This window comes from Oryx dammah, unplaced genomic scaffold (assembly GCF_014754425.2).
Source record: "Oryx dammah isolate SB20612 unplaced genomic scaffold, SCBI_Odam_1.1 HiC_scaffold_5, whole genome shotgun sequence".
Classification (NCBI taxonomy): domain Eukaryota; kingdom Metazoa; phylum Chordata; class Mammalia; order Artiodactyla; family Bovidae; genus Oryx; species Oryx dammah.
In genome coordinates this window covers 88,243,869-88,265,486 of record NW_024070189.1, presented here as the reverse complement: position 1 = coordinate 88,265,486, position 21,618 = coordinate 88,243,869, and the positions used below count along the sequence as shown (strand labels likewise).

The 21,618-nt window shown below is 61.2% G+C and overlaps 2 protein-coding genes across 15 annotated transcripts in view; one reads left to right on the top strand and one right to left on the bottom strand.

Annotated features, from left to right (window-relative positions):
• The window catches only part of DOT1L (DOT1 like histone lysine methyltransferase), a 51,826-nt gene extending 33,500 nt beyond the window's left edge, over nucleotides 1-18,326 (top strand). For 4 of the 12 annotated variants that reach the window (XM_040241847.1, XM_040241853.1, XM_040241859.1 and 1 more), the window contains 19 exons: nucleotides 883-951; nucleotides 1,386-1,492; nucleotides 1,683-1,724; nucleotides 2,460-2,570; nucleotides 2,656-2,890; nucleotides 3,317-3,430; nucleotides 4,108-4,199; nucleotides 4,598-4,699; nucleotides 5,152-5,289; nucleotides 5,770-5,895; nucleotides 6,523-6,989; nucleotides 7,166-7,298; nucleotides 7,598-7,744; nucleotides 8,790-8,919; nucleotides 9,371-9,948; nucleotides 10,037-10,242; nucleotides 12,164-12,228; nucleotides 12,617-13,531; nucleotides 14,182-18,326. In XM_040241847.1, coding sequence (XP_040097781.1) covers nucleotides 883-951; nucleotides 1,386-1,492; nucleotides 1,683-1,724; nucleotides 2,460-2,570; nucleotides 2,656-2,890; nucleotides 3,317-3,430; nucleotides 4,108-4,199; nucleotides 4,598-4,699; nucleotides 5,152-5,289; nucleotides 5,770-5,895; nucleotides 6,523-6,989; nucleotides 7,166-7,298; nucleotides 7,598-7,744; nucleotides 8,790-8,919; nucleotides 9,371-9,948; nucleotides 10,037-10,242; nucleotides 12,164-12,228; nucleotides 12,617-13,531; nucleotides 14,182-14,762 — 4,358 coding nt within the window. In that variant the 3' untranslated portion in view covers nucleotides 14,763-18,326. Of the gene's footprint in view, nucleotides 1-882; nucleotides 952-1,385; nucleotides 1,493-1,682; nucleotides 1,725-2,459; nucleotides 2,571-2,655; nucleotides 2,891-3,316; nucleotides 3,431-4,107; nucleotides 4,200-4,597; nucleotides 4,700-5,151; nucleotides 5,290-5,769; nucleotides 5,896-6,522; nucleotides 6,990-7,165; nucleotides 7,299-7,597; nucleotides 7,745-8,789; nucleotides 8,920-9,370; nucleotides 9,949-10,036; nucleotides 10,243-12,163; nucleotides 12,229-12,616; nucleotides 13,532-13,649; nucleotides 13,781-14,181 lie in introns of all 12 variants that reach the window. The other 8 variants (XM_040241850.1, XM_040241848.1, XM_040241854.1 and 5 more) reach the window with 8 other exon arrangements.
• A 554-nt stretch (nucleotides 18,327-18,880) lies between these two features.
• Nucleotides 18,881-21,612, bottom strand: PLEKHJ1 (pleckstrin homology domain containing J1). Of its 3 annotated transcripts, XM_040241865.1 has the most exons (7): nucleotides 21,533-21,577; nucleotides 21,033-21,353; nucleotides 20,869-20,936; nucleotides 20,626-20,692; nucleotides 19,682-19,772; nucleotides 19,536-19,599; nucleotides 18,881-19,447 (listed from the first exon to the last, which is right to left on the bottom strand). In XM_040241865.1, the coding sequence occupies exons 2-7, from the start codon at nucleotides 21,124-21,126 to the stop codon at nucleotides 19,382-19,384; spliced, it is 450 nt and encodes a 149-aa protein (XP_040097799.1). In that variant the 5' UTR covers nucleotides 21,127-21,353; nucleotides 21,533-21,577; the 3' UTR covers nucleotides 18,881-19,381. The 3 variants fall into 3 exon arrangements, with proteins under 3 accessions (XP_040097799.1, XP_040097798.1, XP_040097797.1); XM_040241864.1 differs by lacking the exon at nucleotides 21,533-21,577 and having other exon boundaries at nucleotides 21,033-21,532; XM_040241863.1 differs by lacking the exon at nucleotides 20,626-20,692 and having other exon boundaries at nucleotides 19,536-19,772; nucleotides 21,533-21,612.
• Nucleotides 21,613-21,618: the final 6 nt, after the last annotated feature.

The window sequence follows — 21,618 nt, the reverse complement described above, 5'->3', positions numbered from 1 at the left end:
GGTTCTGTCTGTGTGGATCAGGGCCCGGTTCTCCTCATGTTCTGTCTGTGTGGATCAGGGCCCGGTTCTTCTCGGGTTCTGTCTGTGTGGATCAGGATCTGGTTCTCCTCGGGTCCTGTCTGTGTGGATCAGGATCCGGTTCTCCTCGGGTTCTGTCTATGTGGATCAGGGCCCGGTTCTCCTCAGATTCTGTCTGTGTGGATCAGGGCCCGATTTTCCTCATGTTCTGTCTGTGTGGATCAGGGCCCGATTCTCCTCGGGTTCTGTCTGTGTGGATCAGGGCCCGGTTCTCAGGTTCTGTGTGGATCAGGATCCGGTTCTCCTTGGGTCCTGTCTGTGTGGATCAGGACCCAGTTCTCTTCATGTTCTGTCTGTGTGGATCAGGATCTGGTTCTCCTCAGGTCCTGTCTGTGTGGATCACCCAGTTCTCCTCATGTTCTGTCTGTGTGAATCAGGATCCGGTTCTCCTCAGGTTCTGTCTGTGTGGATTTGACCCGCTTCTCCTCAAGTTCTGTCTGTCTGGGTCAGGGCCTGGGTCTCCCTCAGGCTCTGTCTGTTAGTATGGTTCAGGGCTGGTTCTGGTCTGGCTCATCTGCACAGTGCAGACAGTGTGGAGGACCCCAGCTGTCCCACCCCGGGGCTGTGGGGCTGTGAGCACCTTTGCAGGAAGGCAGTCAGTGCTCCAGGCCAGGGCACTTAGATGCCGCTTAGTTTGGCTCTCACTGGGAGCAGAGGACTGACTCACAGTGCGTCCTCCCTTCTGGGTGCTGGGGCCTCATTTTCTGGACGCTTTTGCACCCCTCTGCTCTGATGTCATCAGGCTCTTGTTTGCATCGCGTGCTGGTGTCCTCAGGGCAGTACTGACCCCTCTCTGTTTTCCAGGTGGCAGAATTGTGTCCTCGAAGCCCTTTGCGCCTCTGAACTTCAGAATAAACAGTAGAAACTTGAGTGGTAAGAACACTTGTGTTGCCAGATTCTTAACATGTCTGATTGTCAGCACTTGCAGTGACTTAAAGCAGGATCCCTGTCAGCAGAGGTGACCTGGGGGCATCCTGGGCCTAGCTCCACTCACTCCATGCAGGATCCCCCATGTGACAGCCCCTGATGTCCCCAGACATAGCCCCAGTCAGGGTTGTAGGGGTGAGAATCTCAGGTCCCATGGGAGAGTGACAATGCCCCTTGGGGGCATATACAGGACCCGGGCATCCTTGCAGCTGCCCTGGCTGTCTCGTTGGACTCCGAGACTCTTTCAGAGCCCATGCTGCGGGCTTGTCCCCACCCTCGTCCTCGGCTGAGGGCCGGGGGGAGGGAGGGCCGTGGGCACCTCCCAGGCCCGTGGTTGGGATGCCCAGGCGTCCCCTGACCCATGGGCCCATTGTGCACAGACATCGGCACCATCATGCGCGTCGTGGAGCTGTCACCGCTAAAAGGCTCGGTGTCATGGACAGGGAAGCCAGTCTCCTACTACCTGCACACCATCGACCGCACCATAGTGAGTGGTGCCCAAGCGCCCCTGCCCTGCCTCTCAGCTAACCTGGGGTGGGGGCAGAGGTTGTACTCCCACCCCCGGGTCCAGCGTGTTCCCTGGGCACGTCACTGCCTGGCATTGGTGGGTCTGGGATATGGCTTTCATCTTGCAGGGTTTTCTACTGCTAATGAGACTTTTTCTTTTCCATTTTTAGCTTGAAAACTATTTTTCTAGTCTAAAAAATCCTAAACTCAGGGTAAGTTTGTCTGTTTGCCCTTGACCTATAAGCCTGGTTGCTGCTGACCAGGGCCTGAGGGTCCGGATTCGGGCCTGGGCACCAGGGGCCCCTGGCTGTGATAGCCTTGACTTGAGCAGTTTCAACAATTTGGGGGAAAATAGGTTGATAATAGGTTGAAAACAGTTCACATTTTGAAACGTTTTGCTGCCCCTTGGTCCCCGTCGGTTTGTCCCTGAACCTTGTGGGACGTGTATCCCAGTGTCCCAGCATCTTTCTCTTTGGAGGCTCAGACGAGCCTGTGAGCCTGGAGGAGCCCCCAACCCGGGCCCCTCCTACCGGGATAGGACCTCAGGTCACAGTGTGGGGACTGCCACCCCATCCAAGACAGAATGGCTTCATGGGCAGCACTGTACTGCCTGCTGGTGACCCAGGGTGTCCCTCAGTCCTCTTCATGGACAGAGCACCCCAAAGTGGGGAAGCAGCTGTGGGGACCTCAGGGAGGCCAGGCCATTCAGCAGCTCCTCATTCTGCACCCAGGCTCTGCCTTTAATAACTTTTCCTTGTGACTTGAAGGCCGCTGGGGTCCTGGCAGAGACAGGGTGTGGGTATTGTTTTTCCCTGCGCCATCATCAAGGGTGCAGATGAGCAGAACCTGGCTGACCACCCCCGGGAGCCTGAGCTGTGGGGCCCCTGGAGGCAGGGGGGTCCACATGGTGCCTGAGGTTCAGGAGACACCCCCTGCCTGCCCACCAGGAGGAACAAGAGGCAGCTCGGCGCCGGCAGCAGCGGGAGAACAAGAGCAACACAACCACGCCCACCAAGGTGCCCGAGAGCAAGGCAGCTGTGCCGGCAGACACCCCCGTGGTGAGCCCCACTCTGGTCGGGGAGGGAGCCAGGCCGCCCTCAGAGCCCACACCTCTGGCCAGTCCTTCATGCGGGTTTCTACCAGGACTCCGGTGCTGAGGAGGAGAAATCCGGGACAGCCGCTGTCAAGAAGCCATCTCCCTCCAAGGCCCGGAAGAAGAAGCTGAACAAGAAGGGCCGGAAGATGGTGGGTCGGAAGCGTGGGCGCCCCAAGAAGATGAGTGCCACCAACCCCGAGCGCAAGCCCAAGAAGACCCAGAGCGCCCTGGACCTGCTGCACGCCCAGACCGTGTCACGAGCGGCCTCCCCCTTGCCGCAGGGTGAGCCCCGCCCCCGTGCCGTGGGGCCCTGGGAAGGAGCGCCGTGGGGCCCTGGGAGGGAGCGCCGTGGGGCCCTGGGGCAGAAGCTGCTGCGCCAGTGTCACGGGTGTGCTATGTGGGTGCGCCCACGCTCTGAGCCTTCCTGAGGGAGGAGCCACCTCAGGGGTCCCCCGGGCCATTGGTGTGGTCAGCTTGACCCAGCCATCTGCCCAGGCGCAGGTCCTAGGGCCTTGGCTTCCCACGCTCCTGGTTCTGGCAGGAGGCTTGGCTCAGAGTGAGTGGCCAGGGCACGAGCATGGACAGCTCAGTGTCTGGTGGTTGGGGCTGTGGGAATTGTGTTGAGTCCTGTTGTTGGGGAACTGGGGGCTCTGTAGTGGCCTTCCAGGCCCCGTTTATGGGATTGTGACCACTGCTGTGTCCCCACAGACGCGCACAGGCCACCTCACAGCCCATTCTACCAGCTACCTCCCAGCGTGCAGCGGCCTACCCCCGAGCAGCTGCTGCTGGCACCCACCCCGCCCGCGCTGCACAGGCTGCTAGGTGAGCACCAGCCGGGCCCACGGGTCAGGGAGGGCAAGCAGCGGCTGGTCTACACCCCGGCAGGAGCCCCATGCCGTGCAGCGGAGCACACCACCTCCAGGGCTCGGGCTTATCCTGCCAGGGGACTCCTGGGTTCTGGGATCACCAGGGCCCGTGTGGTGGTTTGAGGCTAAGGTTCTGCCCCAGGGCACACTGGGCCACCCTGGGGGCTCCTGCATTGAGTGAGTGGGGCCAGGGAGGCAGCTCCACCCCTCTAGAGGATGGCCTCCGTGTCCATGGTGCCAGGATCCCGCGGGATCAGACCCCGTTCTGCCAACTTGAGCTCGCAGTCGTGGGCAAGGGTGGGCTGCGTTGAGATCACTCAGCTCTAGAAGCTGGGTGAAGGAAACCCTTTACAACCTTGGGAGCTATCAGTTTTCTCAACAGCAGTAGCGTATGTTTACCAAGAAAACTGGCAGATTAGCCAACCAGAGCCCACACGTGTGGGAGAAAGGAAACATGGGCCGGTGATGCCAGGAGCTTTGAGGGGCCCCAGGAGGGGGCAACCCCAGGTTGGGGCAGAGCCCTGGCCCCACCAAAACCCTGTGGGGCCTGCATGTGTTCATGAGCCCCACCCCTGCCTTGAGCCTCAGCGGGATCCTTCCTGTGTCAACATCCAGTCTGTTCTCTCCTTGCAGAGTCCTTCAGGATTCAGTACCTACAGTTCCTGGCATACACGAAGACCCCTCAGTACAAGGCCACCCTGCAGCAGCTGCTGGACCAGGAGAAGGTGCGGCCCCCGTGCTGCCAGCCAAGTTCCCGGGAGGGTTGGGGGGCACTCATCCCCCACCTCAGGGCCCAATGACCCCATGGTTGCACCTGGCCTGGGCCCTGCTGTGATGGCTGAGGCGTCCTCATCTGGGAACAGTGTCCCCCGTGCTGAGAGGCATCTAGGGGTCCCTCAGCCTGGGCGTGTCCCCTGCAGCCTCAGTCAGGCCTAGCTCGGGCATGGCTCTCTGGAGGGTGGGCGGCATAAGGCCCCGCGATCCTCATAAACAGGACTTGAAGCCACCGCTGTGTGGCACCACGTTCTGGGGTGAAGCCCTTATGCGGGTCTGGCCAGTCTGCTCGCGTTTCCCCCACCTCCCCCCTGCCATGGTCCGTGTACTCATCAGCCCTGCCCCGCAGGAGAAGAATGCCCGGTTGCTAGGCGCAGCGCAGCAGCTGTTTGGCCACTGCCAAGCTCAGAAGGAGGAGAGCAAGAGGCTCTTCCAGCAGAAACTGGACGAGGTAGACTGGTCCCTGCCTGGCTGCCGGGAGGCCTTGCACATGACCCCCAGTGCTGAGCTATGGGCGGGCGGGTGGGCAGGCAGGTGAGGGGGGCGGGACCCCAGCCCAGACAGCTGATATCCAGGTGGACTGTTGCCCTTCCTGTGCTTCTGACGCTGAAAGTCTCCCTCACAGGAGGCCTGGAGCCTGGGGGCAGTCAGAGGGCAGCTCCTGGGACTGCCTGGGGTTCAGTAGTTGAGACTTCGCCCTCCAGTGCAGGGGCCACAGTTTTAATCCCTGAGCAGGGAACTAAGATCTTGAATGCCTTGCGGCCAAAAAACCAAAAACATAAAACAGAAGGAATATTGTAACAAGTTCAGTAAAATCTTTAAAAATGGTCCGCATCAAAGAAAACGAGGGGAAGTCTGCACGTGGCCCCGTGAGCGCCCACCTGGGCCGTGGTGTGTCCTCAGCTGGGAGTGAAGGCGCTGACCTACAACGACCTGATCCAAGCGCAGAAGGAGATCTCGGCTCACAACCAGCAGTTGAGGGAACAGACGGAGCAGCTAGAGAAGGGCAACCGGGAGCTGAGGAGCCAGAGCCTGCGGCTGGTGAGCATCCCGGGCTGGGTGGGACCCCTCCTTGCCCCTGTCTACCGTCAGGATGCTCTAAGGGCACCTGGCGCATCTCAGACTCGGGCTCTGATCTTCACTGCCAGGGCACCCTCAGCCCTCCCCCCACCTACAGCCCAGGGACCCTGAGCCCACATCCCCGTGTGCTGGGAGCACCGTCTCCTCTCGAGGATGTCCCTCACTTGCTCCTGCAGGGTGTCCTTCCCGAGGACCCATCTTCTCAGCCCCGCCTCCGGAAGCAGCTCTGCTCTGTGCTTCGAGGGTTGGGGCTTGGGGTTGGGCAGCAGACTCCTGCTCTTCTGTGCCCCAGCTGTGTACCCAGGAGCTCCTCCCATCTCCCACTGCAGGCACCCCTGGGTAGGAGCCATCCACTGGAGCCCCTCCCAACCCCCCCCCCCAGCTGTGCATACTGGGTGGGGGCTGCCTGCCAGGACTCACAGCCCAACACCCTCCCCACAGCTCAAGGCACGGTGTGAGGAGCTGAAGCTGGACTGGTCCACGCTGTCCCTGGAGAATCTGCTGAAGGAGAAGCAGGCCCTGAAGAGCCAGATCTCAGAGAAGCAGAGGCACTGCCTGGAACTGCAGGTAAGGCTGGGCTGGGGATTGGAGCCTTCCTCATTGCCCGCTTCCCCACTCCCTGGCTCACCTACAGAGACGCCTTCCCCTCGACTGCAGCTCCCAGCACCAGACCCTGGGATGCTTTTGAGGGATCTCTGACCACAGAGCTCTCATGGTGAACTGGTGTCCACTGAGATCCTTTTGAGGTTGTGTCCTGAGCACACACCTCCCCAGAGCAGCTTTCTGCAAGGTCACAGCCCGTGTGTCACAGAAATGAGGTTTATTGCCCAAGCCTGTGTGTGGTGGGGCGTGCGGGAGGGGTCTCAGGAGAGGGAACACTCTGGGTTCTGACCCTCCTCCGTAATTGAGAATCAAGGAGCAGCCCGTTAATTGTGGGGAAAAGCCAAACATGCGGTTCCTCAAGCCCTGGCCCGCCCAGGACAGGTTCTGTCCTGATGTCTTAGCCTGGCAGTCGCCATGATGGCCACGGAGCCTGGGCCCCTTACCACCTCTGTTGCACCTGCACCCGACTCTGACGCTCATTCACCTGTCAGCTCACCACCCACATCCTCCTCTCTCTCCTGGACGGTCCTGGCTGGAGGGGTGCTGGGCTTGGGGCTGGGTGGGCCTGACACCCCCCTGGTCGTCCCACAGATCAGCATCGTGGAGCTGGAGAAGAGCCAGCGGCAGCAGGAGTTGCTCCAGCTCAAGTCCTGCGTGCCGCCTGATGAGGCACTGGCCCTGCAGCTTCGTGGGAAGCCAGAGGCCGATCCTGGCCGGCTTCACTTGGAGCTGGACTGCGCCCGCTTCTCCCTGCCGCCTTTCAGCAGCTTGAGCCCCGAGCTCTCCATGAATGGCCACGCGGCTAGCTATGAGCTCTGCAGCGCACTGGGTCGGCCCTCACCCAAGCAGAACACCCCCCAGTACCTGGCCTCCCCGCTAGACCAGGAGGTCGTGCCCTGCACCCCTAGCCACAGTGGCCGGCCACGGCTGGAGAAGCTGTCCGGCCTGGCCCTGCCTGACTACACCAGGCTATCCCCTGCCAAGCTGGTGCTGCGGCGCCACCTGAGCCAGGACCACGCGGCCAGTGGCAAGGCAGCTGCCAGTGAGCTGCACCCACGGTGAGTGCAGGCCAGCGTCACTGCATTGTACAGGCCCTGTGGGTCTTCTGATCTGGGGATTGTCAGTTTGGAAGAGAATCGGGGGTTTGCTAGGCCAGGGCTGTCAGCTCTGAACACAAAGCTGCAGCTGTGGGGGTGCACTCTCCAGAGTGACCGAGGACACGCCTTGTTTCTAGAGCCGAGCATGCCAAGGAGAACGGGCTCCCTTACCAGAGCCCTGGCATTACCAACGGCATCAAGCTGAGCCCACAAGACCCCCGACCTTCATCCCCCACGGCTTTACAGATGGGAGAGAAGGGCCCCGAGAAGGTGAGGCTGCTCTCCGAGAGCATCTGTGGCTCTGGGTGGGGGGGCGGGTCTCAAAGGAGGTCCTGCAGGAGGGGGCAGCATGGCCACCTGAATGCACCCTTGCCTTCAGGTGAGGCTGGGAGAGAGCTCAGTCCCTGGGGATGGGAGGAGAGGGTGGTTGAGCAGCAGGGTGGGCCAATCGTGGGTGGAGGCTGCTGACGGGCGGGTCTGGCCAGTTAGGAGAATGGGTTGGGGTGGGGGCTGGTTGGAATCCCCAGTATCCCCGGGGCAGTGCCTGAGGCCTCTGTCCTGGTCGGCAGGGTGTGAAGGAGCGTGCCTACGCCAGCAGTGGGGAGGCCATCACCAGCCTGCCCGTCAGCATCCCACTGAGCACTGTGCAGCCCAGCAAGCTGCCCGTCAGCATCCCCCTGGCCAGCGTGGTGCTGCCCAGCCGCGCCGAGAAGGCGGTGAGTGCGGCCCTTGGCCCAAGCCTGCTGCCCCAGGCCTCGTGTGCACGCACAGGCAGGGCCGCGGGCTTGTCCTTTCTCCTCGAGGGCCAGTCACTTTCTGTTCAGTTGCTCGCAGTTATATCTCCAGCATGCCGCAATACCTGAGAAAAAGAGAGCACCAATTCGCAGTAAGGTTTTCAACTTTAATCTTGGATCTGAGTGTGCATGGTGACTGAGTGGAGAGTAGATTTCCAGTTCTGTAGAAGCTGCCCTTGTCCTTCTAGTCCACGTTTGGGTTCTCCCTCACACACATGCCCTTCGGAATGACACTTTGTGTAGAGCGGGCTGGGCTTTGTGTTTATGGAGGTGTCATTCACACAGAATTCATCCATCTAAGCTGTTCAGTGCAGGGGTCTTCGGTGTGTTCACCAGTCTTGCAGCCAGCTCTACTTCTAGAACATTCTGTACCCCAAGAGGAGGCCCATCCCCATCGGCATCACCCCTGTACCCACTCCCAGCCCCTGACAATCAGTACCCCGCTCTCTGTCTGTGGTTCAGCCTGTTTTGGATGTTTCCCATCAGTGGAATCACACACTGTATGTCCTGTGTCTGCCTCTCTCACTGAGCTTCATGTCCTGAGGGTCCATCCATATGGTAGCGAGTGTCAGGGCTTCTCCTCTTTGTGGCTGAGGGATGGTCCAGTGTGTGGAGGGACACGTGTGTATCCTCTGTGGATGGTCATTTGGGTTGTATGCACTTTGGGGCTGTTGTAAATCACACTGCTGTGGACACGTGTGAACAGGAATCATGTGGACAGTTGTTTTTATCTGGCTTCACCTAGGAGTGGAGCTGCCAGGTCAGGTCATGACACCGCCTCACTGCTGTCCCAGGCGTTTAGACCTGAGCTCAGACATCTGCACCTCACCTCGTGAGAGCCTTTTGGTAGCTGACTGCTAGGCTCACCTGCGTGGCCGTCGCCCTTTTGGGCTCGCTGCCTCAGGTCCTGGGGACGTCCTTGGGTGTGTGCCCGGCTTGGCTGACAGTGTGCGCCTTCTTTCTGCAGAGAAGCACACCCAGCCCTGGGCCACCGGCCCGAGAGTCCTCGTCTACGCTGGAGAAGCAGGTGGCTGCTAACACCCATGGTGCCGGAGGCAACACTGCTGGGAGCAAGAGCCTCGCCCTGGCTCCCACAGGTGAGGGTTCCCAGAGGCCAGGCCCGGCCCCTCCAGCCGCGGGGTCTGAGCTGCATCAGGGCCGCCCTCAGCTGCACGCACCCTGGGGTCCCACCCGGCTCGTATCAGGTAGCCGTGCTCAGCCTGGGCCTGTGCCGGCCCTGTTGGCGGGGTCTGGTCCTCTGGGAGATCCAATGGGGCTTCTGTGTGGGGCCAACTGTGCACTTGGGTGCCTGCCCTCTAGACGGGCCCTGTCGCTGCTGTGAAGCAGGCGGCTCCAGCACTCATCTCGATGCCACTGCTCTCGTGTGGGAAGGGCATCTCTGCTGGTGGTGCCCAGGGTCCACTCAGCATGTTCATGGGCTCCAGGTCCCCGACTGTCGCAGGCCCAGAAGTGGGGAGGAGGGCACAGTGAAGGCCCAGGGGTGCCAAGCATGAAGAGAGCCGAGCCACCACTTCGTGTCCTCCACAGGCTTTGCATACAGCGGCTCGGTGGCCATCAGTGGGGCCCTGGCAGGCAGCCCGGCACCCCTCGGCCCTGGAGCTGAGCCCCCGGCCCTGGACGAGTCCTCCAGCTCTGGAAGCCTCTTTGCCACTGTGGGGTCCCGCAGCTCCACCCCGCAGCACCCACCCCTGCTGACGCAGCCACGCACCTGCGGCTCAGCCTCGCCGGCCCCCCAGCTCTGCGCCAGCCCCCGGCTAGGCACCCTGGGCCCGCTCCCCGAGTCTGGCAAAGGAGACCTGCCCTGCGATGCCAGCTTTTCAGACCCTGAGAGCGAAGCCAAAAGGAGGATCGTCTTCACCATCTCGGCGGGTGCCAGCAGCGCCAAGCAGTCACCTTCCAGCAAACACAGCCCTCTGCCCTCGGGTGCCCGTGGGGATGGTGGCCAGGGCCATGGGCCAGACAGCCGCAAGCGGGGCCGGAGGAAGCGGGCATCGGCGGGGACCCCCAGCCTGAGCTCGAGTGTGTCCCCCAAGCGCCGGGCCTTGCCATCTGTCGCTGGGCTTTTCACGCAGTCTTCAGGGTCCCCCCTGAATCTCAACTCCATGGTGAGGCGGGAGCAGTGTGCTGGGGCTGGGTGGCTGATGAGGGCACATGCCAGGCCTGCTGGCGCTCATGCGTGTGCCTGGCCCTCAGGTCAGCAACATCAACCAGCCCCTGGAGATCACGGCCATCTCGTCCCCTGAGAGCTCCCTAAAGAGCTCACCCGTCCCCTACCAGGACAATGACCAGCCACCTGTGCTCAAGAAGGAGAAGCCCCTGAGCCAGACCAACGGCGCCCACTACTCCCCACTGACCTCGGACGAGGAGCCCGGCTCTGAGGATGAGCCCGGCAGTGCCAGGCGAGTGGGCTGCGATCGGGGTTGGGGGGTGGTCCTGACTGCAGGGCGCATCTGGGATTGTTTAACTGTGTGAGAAACAGCCCGCGAGGGCCCAAGGCTTCTGAGAGCACCTCGCTGCCTATGTGCTGGGCGAAGCCAAGCCCACCTGCAGGTGTCACATGTCAGCGGAGAGGAGGGAGGGCAGCAGGTGGCAGAGCTGGAAGCAGGTGCGCAGGCTCCGGGCCACTCATCTGATGGGGAACAGGGCTTTCTTTCCCTTATTTTTTCTTTGACAGCAGCTGTGTTAGGTATAATTCACATAACATACCATCTGCTTAGAATGTGTGATCCAGGGCTTTCTGATGTATTTATGGGGTTGTGCAGATATCACCACTCTCAATTTAGGGCAATTTCATCACCTCAGAAAGACTCCCTATCCCCTCCCCCAGTCCCTAGCCTCATCATCTACTTCCTGTCTCTGTGGATCTGACTCCTCTAGGACCTCCTGTGCGTAGAATCAGATAGAGTGTATCTTTCTGTGTCTGGCTTCTCTTACTGAGCATTGTGTCCTTAAGGCTCATCCAGGTTGTAGCAGGTGTTGGAACCTCCTTTTTAAAAGCTGCATCATATTCCACTGTGTGGATGGACCGCATTGTGTTCACCCATCATGGATGCTTGGGTTGCTTTGTTTTTAGCTACTGTGAATCATGCTGGTCTGGATGTTCGTATGTATGTTTTTATTTGAAAGCGTGTTTGTGGTTAGTGGTGCTAGTGGTAAAGAACCTGTCTCCCAATGCAGGAGACATAAGAGATGTGGGTTCAGTCCCTGAACTGGGAAGATCCCCTGGGGAAGGGCATAGCAACCCACCCCAGTATTCTTGCCTGGAGAATCCCATGGACAGAGGAGCTTGGCTGGCTAGTCCATGGGGTCACAGAGTTGGACACAACAGTGATTAGCACACATAGGCCCTAGGTGTGGAATTTGCTAGATCACGTGGTGAGTCTGTGCTTAACTTTTGAGGATCCTTCCGACTTCCCACAGCAGCTGCCCCATCTCACTCCTGCCAGCCATGCACGGGGCGCCAGTTTCTCCACGTCCTCGCCCTTGTGTGTTAGCTTCTGGGTCTGTGTTCCATGCAGCATTGCTGTCTCTGTGGGTGTGGTGGTGTCCTCCTGGTTCCAACCTCTTCTCCTCAGGGGCCAGCAGCACTCCACATTGCCTCTTCCTTGGAGAGATGTCTGTTCACATCCCGGCCCGTGTGTGATTTGGGTTGTGCTGCTAAGTTGTGAGAGCTCTTTGTTTGTTCTCGTGTGACCCCTCGCCAGGTAGGGGCCTACAGCTGTGTCCTCCGATCCTCGGTGTGTGGTTTCTGTCCTGCTGGTGTCCATTGAGGCACAGGAGTGCTGTGTTCTGAACAGGCCCCGTGTACCGTGTATTTGTGGTATTTCTTTAGTTGGCTGTTTCCAGTGTTATCTTGAGTTCATTCTTCCACATACAAACATCACGTTGTGAAAATTCTGGATTATTTTGGGAGTTGTGTCTCTGGAGGTCATGGTGCTTCGGGACAGCCCCTAAGAATCCTGACATGTGAAGCCACACTGTTGTGTCACTGGGTACAACCTGCTGGGGGGTCATTACGTGCTCAGCACCATGTCATCCCCCTCTGTGGACAACACAGTCTTGTGGCTCAAGAGCCCGTTCCACTCGGGGCCAGTCCTGCCTGGGGCTCCTGCATGTGCCTTGTGTGTTGGGAAGCAGCATTCCTCCGCTGCCGGGGCCCACCCTCAGCCATGTCCCCTTGCCACAGCCGCTGCTGGGGGCCCTGACGGCAGGTCGGACATCTCTGGCTCACGGCTTGCCTGGCCAATTCAGTGTACACACACAGCATTCTGGTGTGCACGTGGATGGCAAACACTCATCCTCTTTTTCTTTTTCTGATAGAATTGAGAGAAAAATTGCAACAATCTCCTTAGAAAGCAAGTCTCCACCAAAAACCTTGGAAAATGGTGAGTTCAGTCTGCACAACATTTGAGTCCTTGGCACCCATGCTAGGCTTGCTGCCTGGTCCCTGAGGACCCCACGGGGCTTCCAGGATTGTCCTGGGCTGTGCTGAGTACACACCTCTCCCGCCCCTTTCCTTGTGATGCGCTGGACGCCCTTGGTGCCGCCTGGTTCACTCAGGTGCAAGTAGTCCTCCCTGTCAACACAGCTTTCCTCTCGCTGAGCAGCCCACCGCCCTCAGCTTCTCTGGCAGCCCCACATTTGCCAGGCCACTCTTGCTCTCCAGAGGGCCTTCTCTGTGTGGAGGCACTCTGAGCAGGCAGTGGTCTGGGATCTGCAGCGTCTTCCCCAGGCCCCACCGGTGGCCCAGGCCTCAGCCACTGCCTCTCCCAGCAGGTGGCAGCCTAGCAGGAAGGAAGGCACCGCTGGCCAGCGAGCCGGTCAACAGCAGCAAGTGGAAGTCCACCTTCTCACCCATCTCCGACCTGGGCCTGGCCAAGGCAGCCGACAGCCCGCTGCAGGCTGCCTCCGCTCTGAGCCACAACTCCCTGTTCGCTTTCCGGCCCGGCCTGGAGGAGCCCAGCGCAGCCGATGGCAAGCTGGCCACCCACTCCAGGAAGAGCTTCCCAGGCACCCTGCCAGGGGCAGGCGGGCTGAGCCCCAATAGCCTTCCTGCCAGTGGCTTCGCCCTGGGCGGGGGCCTAGCAGCTGACCTCAGTTTACACAGCTTCAGTGATGGTGCTTCTCTTTCCCACAAGGCCCCCGAGGCAGCTGGCCTGGGTGCCCCCCTGAGCTTCCCCGGCCCACGGGGCAAGGAGGGTGGCGCTGCAGAGTCTGGCCCCTTCGCGAACAAGCGGCAGCTGGATGGACTGGGCCCAAAAGGCGAGGGGGCCCTTCCCACATGCGGACCCCCGGACAAGGCCTCCACAGCGCATAGCAAGGCAGGCAAGGGCCGCGAGCGCGAGCCCGACGTCAAGAACGGCCACAACCTGTTCATGGCCGCTGCCGCCGCGCCCCCTGCAGGCCTCCTCAGCGGCCCAGGTCTTGCCCCAGCGGCATCCTCGGCAGGTGGCACAGCCCCGTCCGTGCAGACCCACCGCCCCTTCCTGGGCGCCTTCGCCCCCGGGCCACAGTTCGCGCTGGGCCCCATGTCGCTACAGGCCAACCTGGGCCCGTCTGTGCTGCAGTCCCTGTTCAGTTCTGTGCCCGCCGCCGGCCTGGTTCACGTCTCGACTGCCGCCACCAGATTGACCAACTCGCACGCCATGGGCAGCTTCTCTTCCGGGGTGGCCGGCGGCGCAGTTGGAGGTAGGCAGGGCCCTCCCGGCCACTCGGTCCCACAGGACCCGCTGGGGGACGAGCTGCGGGCCACACGTTGTCTCCGCTGCCCACCCGGACTGTTGGGTTTAACCGCCGCTGTTTGCAGGTTCCCTTCCAGGGCCCCCTGAGGGGGGAGAGGCTGTGCCCGCGTGTCCCTTTGGGTCCACTTTGCGCCCGCCACCTCGTTCCTTTTCACGAAACGCAGCCGTGACGGTCGTGTGGGCAGAGCACTCGGGCGTGAGTCGGCTGTGCCGGGCTCTCTGGTCTGACTGCGCCCTCTGGTTCTTAGAGGGATCGGCGCCATGCCCGGGCTCTCCTTCCTCCCGCGAGCTCGCCCGGAAGGTCCGATGCAGCCGGCGCTGGGACAGAGCGAGGGGCTGTGGTGCCCGCGGCCCGTGTGCATGCAGGGTGGAGCAGAGTGCGGGGAGCCAGAGGCTCCCGGCTCGTGTGGCACTGAGGTGGGGTGGGGTGGGTCCAGGCCGGCGGTGGGCCCGCCCGCACTCCTGCTGCCTGCGCTTCGCTGCATCTGTGCCCGCACGCGGAGCTGCAGCTGCCGTCGCTTCCTCCTCCGCGTGCTGCTCTTGGCTCGGCTGGAGGTGCCCGCCTGTTGAAGCTGAGTTTTTCTCTCCTGTTTGCAGGTGTCTTTAACCACGCGGTGCCTCCCGCCTCCGCCCATCCGTTTGGAGCCAGTTTCGGCAGTGGGGCTGCATGTCGCAGCACCACGCTGAGCTTAACCCCGCTGCAGGCGGTGGCCAGCACCCCAGCCTCTTCCTTTCAGGCCCCGTCCTCTGCGGAGCCGAGGCCACCCCAACCCCCTCCGCACCTGGGCCGGCCCCCTCCGGGGCAACCTGCCCTCCATGCACCCCCCCATCCTAACGCCACCTTGCCTCCTCCCCCTGCGCTGCTCCCAGCTAACTCTGAGCCCGTGCTTCTGCAGAACCTCGCATCCCTCCCTGCTAACCAAGCTTTCTTGCCCGCCGCCTCTGCCGCCTCTCTGCCGCCTGCTAACGCCTCTCTGTCCATCAAGCTCGCCTCCCTCCCGCACAAGGTGTCCCGGCCCGCCTTGACGGTGCACCACCAGCCCCTGCCTGGGTTGGCCCTGGCCCAGGCCGCGCCCGTGAACCCACAGGCCAGCTCCACGGGGCCGCCCGCCGTGTGGGTTTCCCTTGGCATGCCGCCTCCGTATGCCGCGCGCCTTGCGGGGGTTAAGCCGCGATAAAGACCTTGCTTAGCTAGCAGTTCGTATTCTGTAAGGTAAGGCTAGAGCCCAACTAGGTGGCCGTGCTTCCCTTTGCAGAGAACAGGTGGGCCGGCGGGGCTCCTGGAAGGTCATGGGGCCAAGGCTGTGCTCCCAGGCCAGGAGGCGTGAAGGCAGAGAGCCAGGGCGGCAAGGGAACCAGGGCGTGGCTGGTCCCACTGCCTGCGGACCCGCACCCTAGGTCTCCCAGGGAGGGTGCCAGGAGGAGCAGGGCCGAGCTGGTGTCCTCCCTGTTGAGCCCAGCTTGAGCTTGCTGCCATTCTGAGCTTGGGTGTGCGGCCGCCGGGGACCCGGGCAGCTCCCATGTGGGTTTGTAGGGGCCATGGAGAAGCCCAGCAGTGCCTTTTGTGCGCTCTTGAGCCTGTCACCTGGTGCTTGAACGTGCCTCATAGGGTTTTAGGAAAACTCAATGCATTTAAGGCCCCTGGTGCACTACAGGCCTTCAGACCATGGTCATCTGGTGGGCTCCTTAGCTGAAGGGTCTGCCGCGGGGGGCCTAGGGGTGGCAGGGTGAATGTGGCAGGAGCCACAGGAAGGAAGGCCCGGTGGGTGGGCAGTGTTCTGTCATATGACTGAGGCCCGGCCACTCCCAGTGCCGCACCCACATCCCCAGGGTGAGGTCTGGAGCAGAAACGGGGCATCAGGGCTGGGCTCAGGATCTGCCTGTATCTTCAGCTGCGTGTCGTGTGTGTAAGTGGAAACAAATGGGCAGCTGTGGGAGTCCGACGGCCTCCTGGTCAGGGTCCTCAGACAGCTTTACTTGAGGCCTGGGACTGGGGCTGTGCCTTGGTGGTTGGAAAAACCCAGGTGGGGCTGTTCAGCGTGCAGCGGCTGCCAGCCATCAGGAGCTAAAGAGGGCAGCTGAGCACACGGAGGCCGGGTCAGGCCCATGGTGGACGCTGCCTCCCCTGCTGCCTGAGCCAGTCTCTCCCAGGAGCACATAGGCTTATCGCCAGGCTGCTCACAGGTCTCTGGGAGCGCTGCCCGACAGGGGACCTGGGGACGGGCCTAGGGTGTGGCTCGGGGTCCTATGGCCACCATGTGCGTCGTCTGTCGGTCCGTCTGTCCGTCGGTGGCTCTGGCTCCCGACATGGGGCAGTGCCGGGCCGTGTGGGTGAGGGGCTAATGCTGTGCTGCCTTTCTTCCCACGCGTGTCTGCAGGTAACTAGGATTTCTACCTCAACCGCGAGACTATGCAAGGGTGGGCTGGGCCGGCGGCGCGGGGCCCCCCATGGGACGGCGAGGACGGACGGAGGCCGGAGAACAGGCTCTACTGTGAATCAGCACCGCGCAGACCTGCGGAGACGGCTCGCTGGGGCCCAGCTCCAGCCTGTACTGTCCATAGTTTTAGATAAAGTATTTATCGTTTTTTAAAAAGTATAAACAACTTTGACTTATTTTATTCCACCGAAGCCGTAAAGGCAACCTATTGAGAGATGTAGATACTATATGTGAAAGGATCTATGTAAAAGACGTCCATCTGCCCGAGGACTGGCCGCCGCGGGGACCGCCAGCTGCCCGGTGCTATCTCGTCGCAGGCCGGCCTCCACGCTCTTGGTGCTGACTCTCGGGGTTGACCAACGCCGACGCCAGGCCCCGTGCCTGCCCTGTTTATCTAACGCTCTTCCTATACCAAAGGCCCCAGCTCCGGGTGGAGGCCCGCCCCACCTCGCACTGTGAACGGCCTCGCTCGGCCTCTGGGTCCACATCATGCCTTTGGCATAGGAATGGTGGCCGCACGGCCAGGCTGCAGCAGGGTGCCTCGAGGAGGAGGGGACCCGTTTGAGTGGTGCTCGCGAGGAGGGTCTGGAACCCGCCGTGTGACAAGTGCATTTACTTTTGTACGTCTCTGCTCGTCCGGGCCCGCGCCACGGCTGCCCAGGGAGGGTCAGCGCCAGTGGTGGCTGGGGACGCGGGTGGTTAGTTGTGGGTGCCTGGTGTGTCTACAGGGGAGTCACGCTGACGGGTGACAGTATTTTATAGAGATGTGATGAAAATTTATAAATTTCATAGACTTGACTTCATTTATTTTTAGACTGTATGATGAATACACAGTAAACTAAAGAGAGAAAGGAAGAAAGAAAAGTGAGGGGAAACCTTCCTGTTTATTCAAGTGCACAGAGGTGCTGGCCCAGGGCCCACCCACCCACCATCCCATAGCTGGAGTGACCCTCTACCCCCGCCCCCCGCAGCCACATCCCTCCATGTGGGAGGGATGTGGTGGGGTGGCAGGGCATGAGGGCTGGTCCCTGAGGCTCCGAGGTGGTGGGTGGGGCTCTCCATCCGCCACGCAGTATCTGTGACTATGCTGGGTCTTTGGTGCAGCGGTGTTGTCTGTGCCTCCCTGGAAGGGCCAACGTTGGCCAAAGGTGCTGGCAGGGGGCCCAGACCAAGGTGGGCACCCAGCCAAAAGCTGGGCGTGGGCAGTCAGAGCCCTGTCCTCAGGTGCTCACCACCCCCCACCAGGTGGCACCCACCAAGGAGCGCAAGAGGTGGGCCTCCACGTAGGGATCTAACCTGAGCCTTCCCCAGCCTGGCCACCACCACCCACCCCTGCGGAGTGGGGCCCTCTGCTGCCCCAAGGATCAGTATGGTAGCCGAGCCCCAGCCCGCCTCCTCATTCCTGGGGTGGGTCTGGAGCCAGCCTTTCTGGCAGGTGGAGGCCCCGCGAGATACAGGCCACAGGGTCAGAGCAGGACAGTGTCCCACCTCTGGCCACCTCTCCACTGCTCAGAGCGGCAGTTGAAGCTGGAGATGGAGCCCTCCTCCTGTGACCACTGGCCCTGCCCCTCCCCCTCCACCCCAGGTCGGTGCTCCTGGTGGGTGCGTGATGGTGCTTTCCTGCCCCCTGCCCCCACCCCTCTTCAAGAGGCTCCCCACCCCCAACAGAAAGCTGCGGGGCTGCCTGAGGAGCCCCATCTGAACAAATGACACTGTACACAAACACTGCATGGCTTGCGGGCCACCGTGCCTTGTCTGCCCTCCAAGCTACAGGGACAGACACACGTGCACAGGGCCTGCCCCACAGTGGGGCCAGCTTGGCCTCTCCACACCCACCATCCGGCCCCAGCCGCTTGCTTTGGCCTGGGTGCCGCTGCCACAGGAAGGAGGGGGCACCAGGGTATTGGGCATGGGGAGGAGCCCCACTGCTGCTGTTGACCCAGGTGCTCCACTCCACTCCAGGAAGTCCGATGGCTACGGTTGCTTTGCTCAGGAAACCCTAACAATGAAGACACCCTCTGGTCAGGGGACACAGCCCTCCATTTAGCTACAAGTCAAATCATGACCTATTTAAGATTCCCCCATTATTTATCCCGCCCATCCACTGTAGGACTGTTTGTTCTTACACATTCATCCACGCTCGCTCTGTCGCACCTTGGTTTGTAATGCAGACGGGCTTTGCTTTGTCGTTTCGGTAGCCTGTGTTTCAGTTGGGGTGCTAACTCCCTTCCCTTCCCAAGGGAACCCCACTGCACTGCATATCCATCTCTAGACGCTGTAATAAAATACCTGTTTTCACTTGAACCTAGTCTGGCAGCAGTGTTTCTTCCTGGTGATGACACGGCAAGGTCCTGGAGTGCATAGGGCCCAGGGCAGTGCTTACCGTCCCCAAGCAGGGAGGACGGTCGCTCCCAGTAGAGGCCCCACCTGCTCCTGAAGACAGGCACGGTGGCCACGACAGACAAGTTACAATGACTTCCCCAATCCCCGTCTCAAAGGCCTAGCCCCTGCTCAAGGGCCAACAACTATGACCAGGTCAGGACCACCCAGGGCAGTCTCCTTTTAGTCTTCCTAAACCGACTACTTAGCGACCTTAACGCCACCAACAAACTCTTCCTGAGGTCCTGCTGGCACTCAGACGGGGGCCTGTAAGTGCCAGAAGCCCTGTAGGCCGGGTCCCAGCCCCCCTTGGCCTTCCTGGCTCTGGGTTCCAGGCCTCCCCACTCTGCTGCTCCCAGGCACTTCAACCTTGAACCTGGGAAGAGCCTCGCTTCCCTCAGGAACGGCTGTGCAGATGCAGGACAGGCGCACGGCAGAGGACACATGTCCCTCTCTGCAGTCACAGCACCACTGGCCCGTATGGAAAAGAGGTACCTTTATTTGAACAGAATATACTGGCCACCCCAAAGGCAAGCCTTCCAGCACTGCCCAGAGGCGTCCGGCCAGGGCCTGCCCCTTCAGCAGGAGAATTCACAGTGGCCCCAGCACAGCCCCACGCCCTTCACAGCTTCACCTAACATTATACATTCAGCCTGCCCAGCGCAGGAGAATTGCACCTGCCAGGCCCTGAGTCAATGCACCCAAAGGGCAGGGCACAGCTCATGGGAGGGGGCACTGGTCCCCTGGCAGCAGCAGGTAGCACCGACGTACCAAACCAGTCCAGTGGTTCCCAGTGTGTCTAGAGGACACTTGCTGGGTGGTTTCTCGCAACAAGGCAGCCCCTGCCCACCCTGGAGCGTTTGAAGTCTTTAAACCAAGACACTTCCCACAGCAAATCCAGGATTGGTCAGGAAACCTGGGGCCGGGAGGGCAGGGAAGCCTTGTCCGGCAACAGGACAGCTGGGGAGCCCCACCCGGCCTCATGCCTTCAGGCCGCTCAGCTGGAACCTGGCCTCCTCGGATATGCCAAACTGTTCCAGGGGGTCCTGCGTGGGTGGACAACAAGGGTGGTGGGCGTAAGCCTGAGCCCAGGAGGCCCCATCCCCTGCCCCTTGCCCCCACCCCCATGCACACCTTGCCAGTCATCTTCTGGATCTCATTCCTGTAGAAAATGAGGCTCCTCCGCATGAACTCGTAACTGGAGAGGAAAGCTGAGTGAGCCCCCAGGGCCCCACACTGCCCTAGGCTCCGCCTGGCCCTAGGTTCTGTCAGCACCCCACCTGGCTCGACGCAGCGCAGCCATCCACTCCTGACACTGCTCCTCACTGCAGCACTCGAAGTGGTACTTCCTCTCTGGGTCCTCCAGGAAGCCTGGGAAGGGAGCAGCCCCCATATGTCCCCCCTCCCTCCCACCTCCCCCACCCCAACCCAGGCCTCAACTTCCTTTTACAGCCCCGGCCTGGGCCCACTGCTTCCCAACAGCTGGCTGTGGGTTGAATCGTGTCCCCCAAAAAACATACGTTCACGTCTTAAAACGTGTATCTCCCAGGCCAGGGACTCTATCTGGACATAGAGTCACTACAGGCATAGGTAGTTAAGTGGTTAAGCTGAGCTCACACCGCAGGAGGGTGAACGGTTCACTCTAATCCAATAGAACTGCTGTTAAGAAAAGCCGAACCTAGACCCAACCACACAAGAGAAGATCCCAGAAAATGAAGGCAAAGATGGGGAGATGTTTCTACAAGACAAGCTTTGCCAACGACCCCTCCAGAAGCTGGGCAGATTCTCCTTCAGAAGGAAGCAGCCGCGCTGACACTCTGATGTCAGACTTCTCGCCCCTCAGAACAGGGAGGAATACATTTTTCCTATTTAAGCCTCCCAGTCTGTGGCACTTTCTTGTGGCCTCCAGCGGAAACTAGTAGAAGCTCTATCTTTCCCCCTGCAGACCCCACCCTCTCAAAAGCACCGAGAAGAAAACCCTCCCGGATCCCCAGCACAAGCCCTGCTCACAGGAGAAATGGAACAGTTGCAGCGAGGCACGCCGGGAGAGAAATGCTCCCCAACAAGACAACGGCGGCCGTTCGGATCACTTCCGTCTAGGTTACTGGGCCCCACGGGAGAAGCCAGCGCGTGAGGCTGCCCGGACACTGCACTCAGCCTCTAGGGACTTAGGTGGGGCCGCGCCGGGGCGGGGACAAGCAGTCTCGTCCCAGGCCGCACTCACTGATGGAGAAGCTGCTAGGCTCTTCGTGGATGACTCTGCAGTGCTCCAGCAGCAGGGCTCCAATGGGCTGCGGGCAAATAGATAGGCGCATGGGGGAGGACCCCGGGAACCCGCCCGCCCCTTGCCCCGCCCCCGATTCCCGAGCCCGCCCCGCTCCGCTCCGACACCGGACCTCGACCCCGCCCCGTCCCCGACTCCGAACTCCGAACCTAACCCCCACTCCGATCCTCCCTACCACCCTACCTCCGCCTCGTCCGTCCGGAAGTAGAAAAGGAAGTTGACCACCAGCTTCACCAGCCGCCGCTTCACCACTGCGAGCACAAGGCGGGATCGCGCGGGTTCAGTACCTGCCCACTCCCGCCCCCTCAGCCGCCCGCCCGCCCGCTCCGGCGTCCCGGACCGCTCACCGCTGCCTTTCTTGGGTCCCCGCATGCCCAACTCGGCTGCCATCTCGGCAGGCTGCCGGGACAACGCCTGCAGCTCCTTGTCGTTATAGCGCATGGCGCCGCCGGTACCCAGAACGCGGAACGCCTGCCGCGCCCTCCCGGCCGCCGTCCCAGCGCTCGCCGACGCCGGCGCCAAGAGTCCCACGGCGCCGTCCCGGAAGTACAGCCGGAGCTACTACGCCTGCGCGCTCCGGGGCCGCTCAGTCTGTCAATCACCGGCGTGTGGCGGAAGCGTCTCGGAGGACGTCAAGACAGAGCGGGAACTTCCTGGGGCGAACGGGACTATAGGCAAAATGGACGGTGTCATATATGACCATGTAATAACGTGAACCCGGCATGGGAACAATAAAGCATCCCCACGACCGGTGGTGCCCCTTATTCAAACGAACAGGCGCCAGGTGTGGGAGACTAGTGGCAACTACCCTCCCCACGAAAACTGGTCCTGCGCGAGCGGTACTGACCGAAAGAATGAAATAATCCGGCGTGCACGCGCACTTCGACTTCCGGTTTGCACTCCGCTCCCCTCTTTCCTTCAGCCTATCAGCGT

Bases quoted from the DNA above. Each gene is read 5' to 3' on its own strand.
- PLEKHJ1 (XM_040241863.1), bottom strand. From the start codon at position 21,126: ATGCGCTATAACGACAAGGAGCTGCAGGCGTTGTCCCGGCAGCCTGCC. The intron at 20,937-21,032 runs GTGAGCGGTCCG...TTGTGCTCGCAG, and splicing joins GGGACCCAAGAAAGGCAGCG to TGGTGAAGCGGCGGCTGGTG. The intron at 19,448-19,535 runs GTGTGCATGGGG...CCACCCACGCAG, and splicing joins TCCAGAAGATGACTGGCAAG to GACCCCCTGGAACAGTTTGG.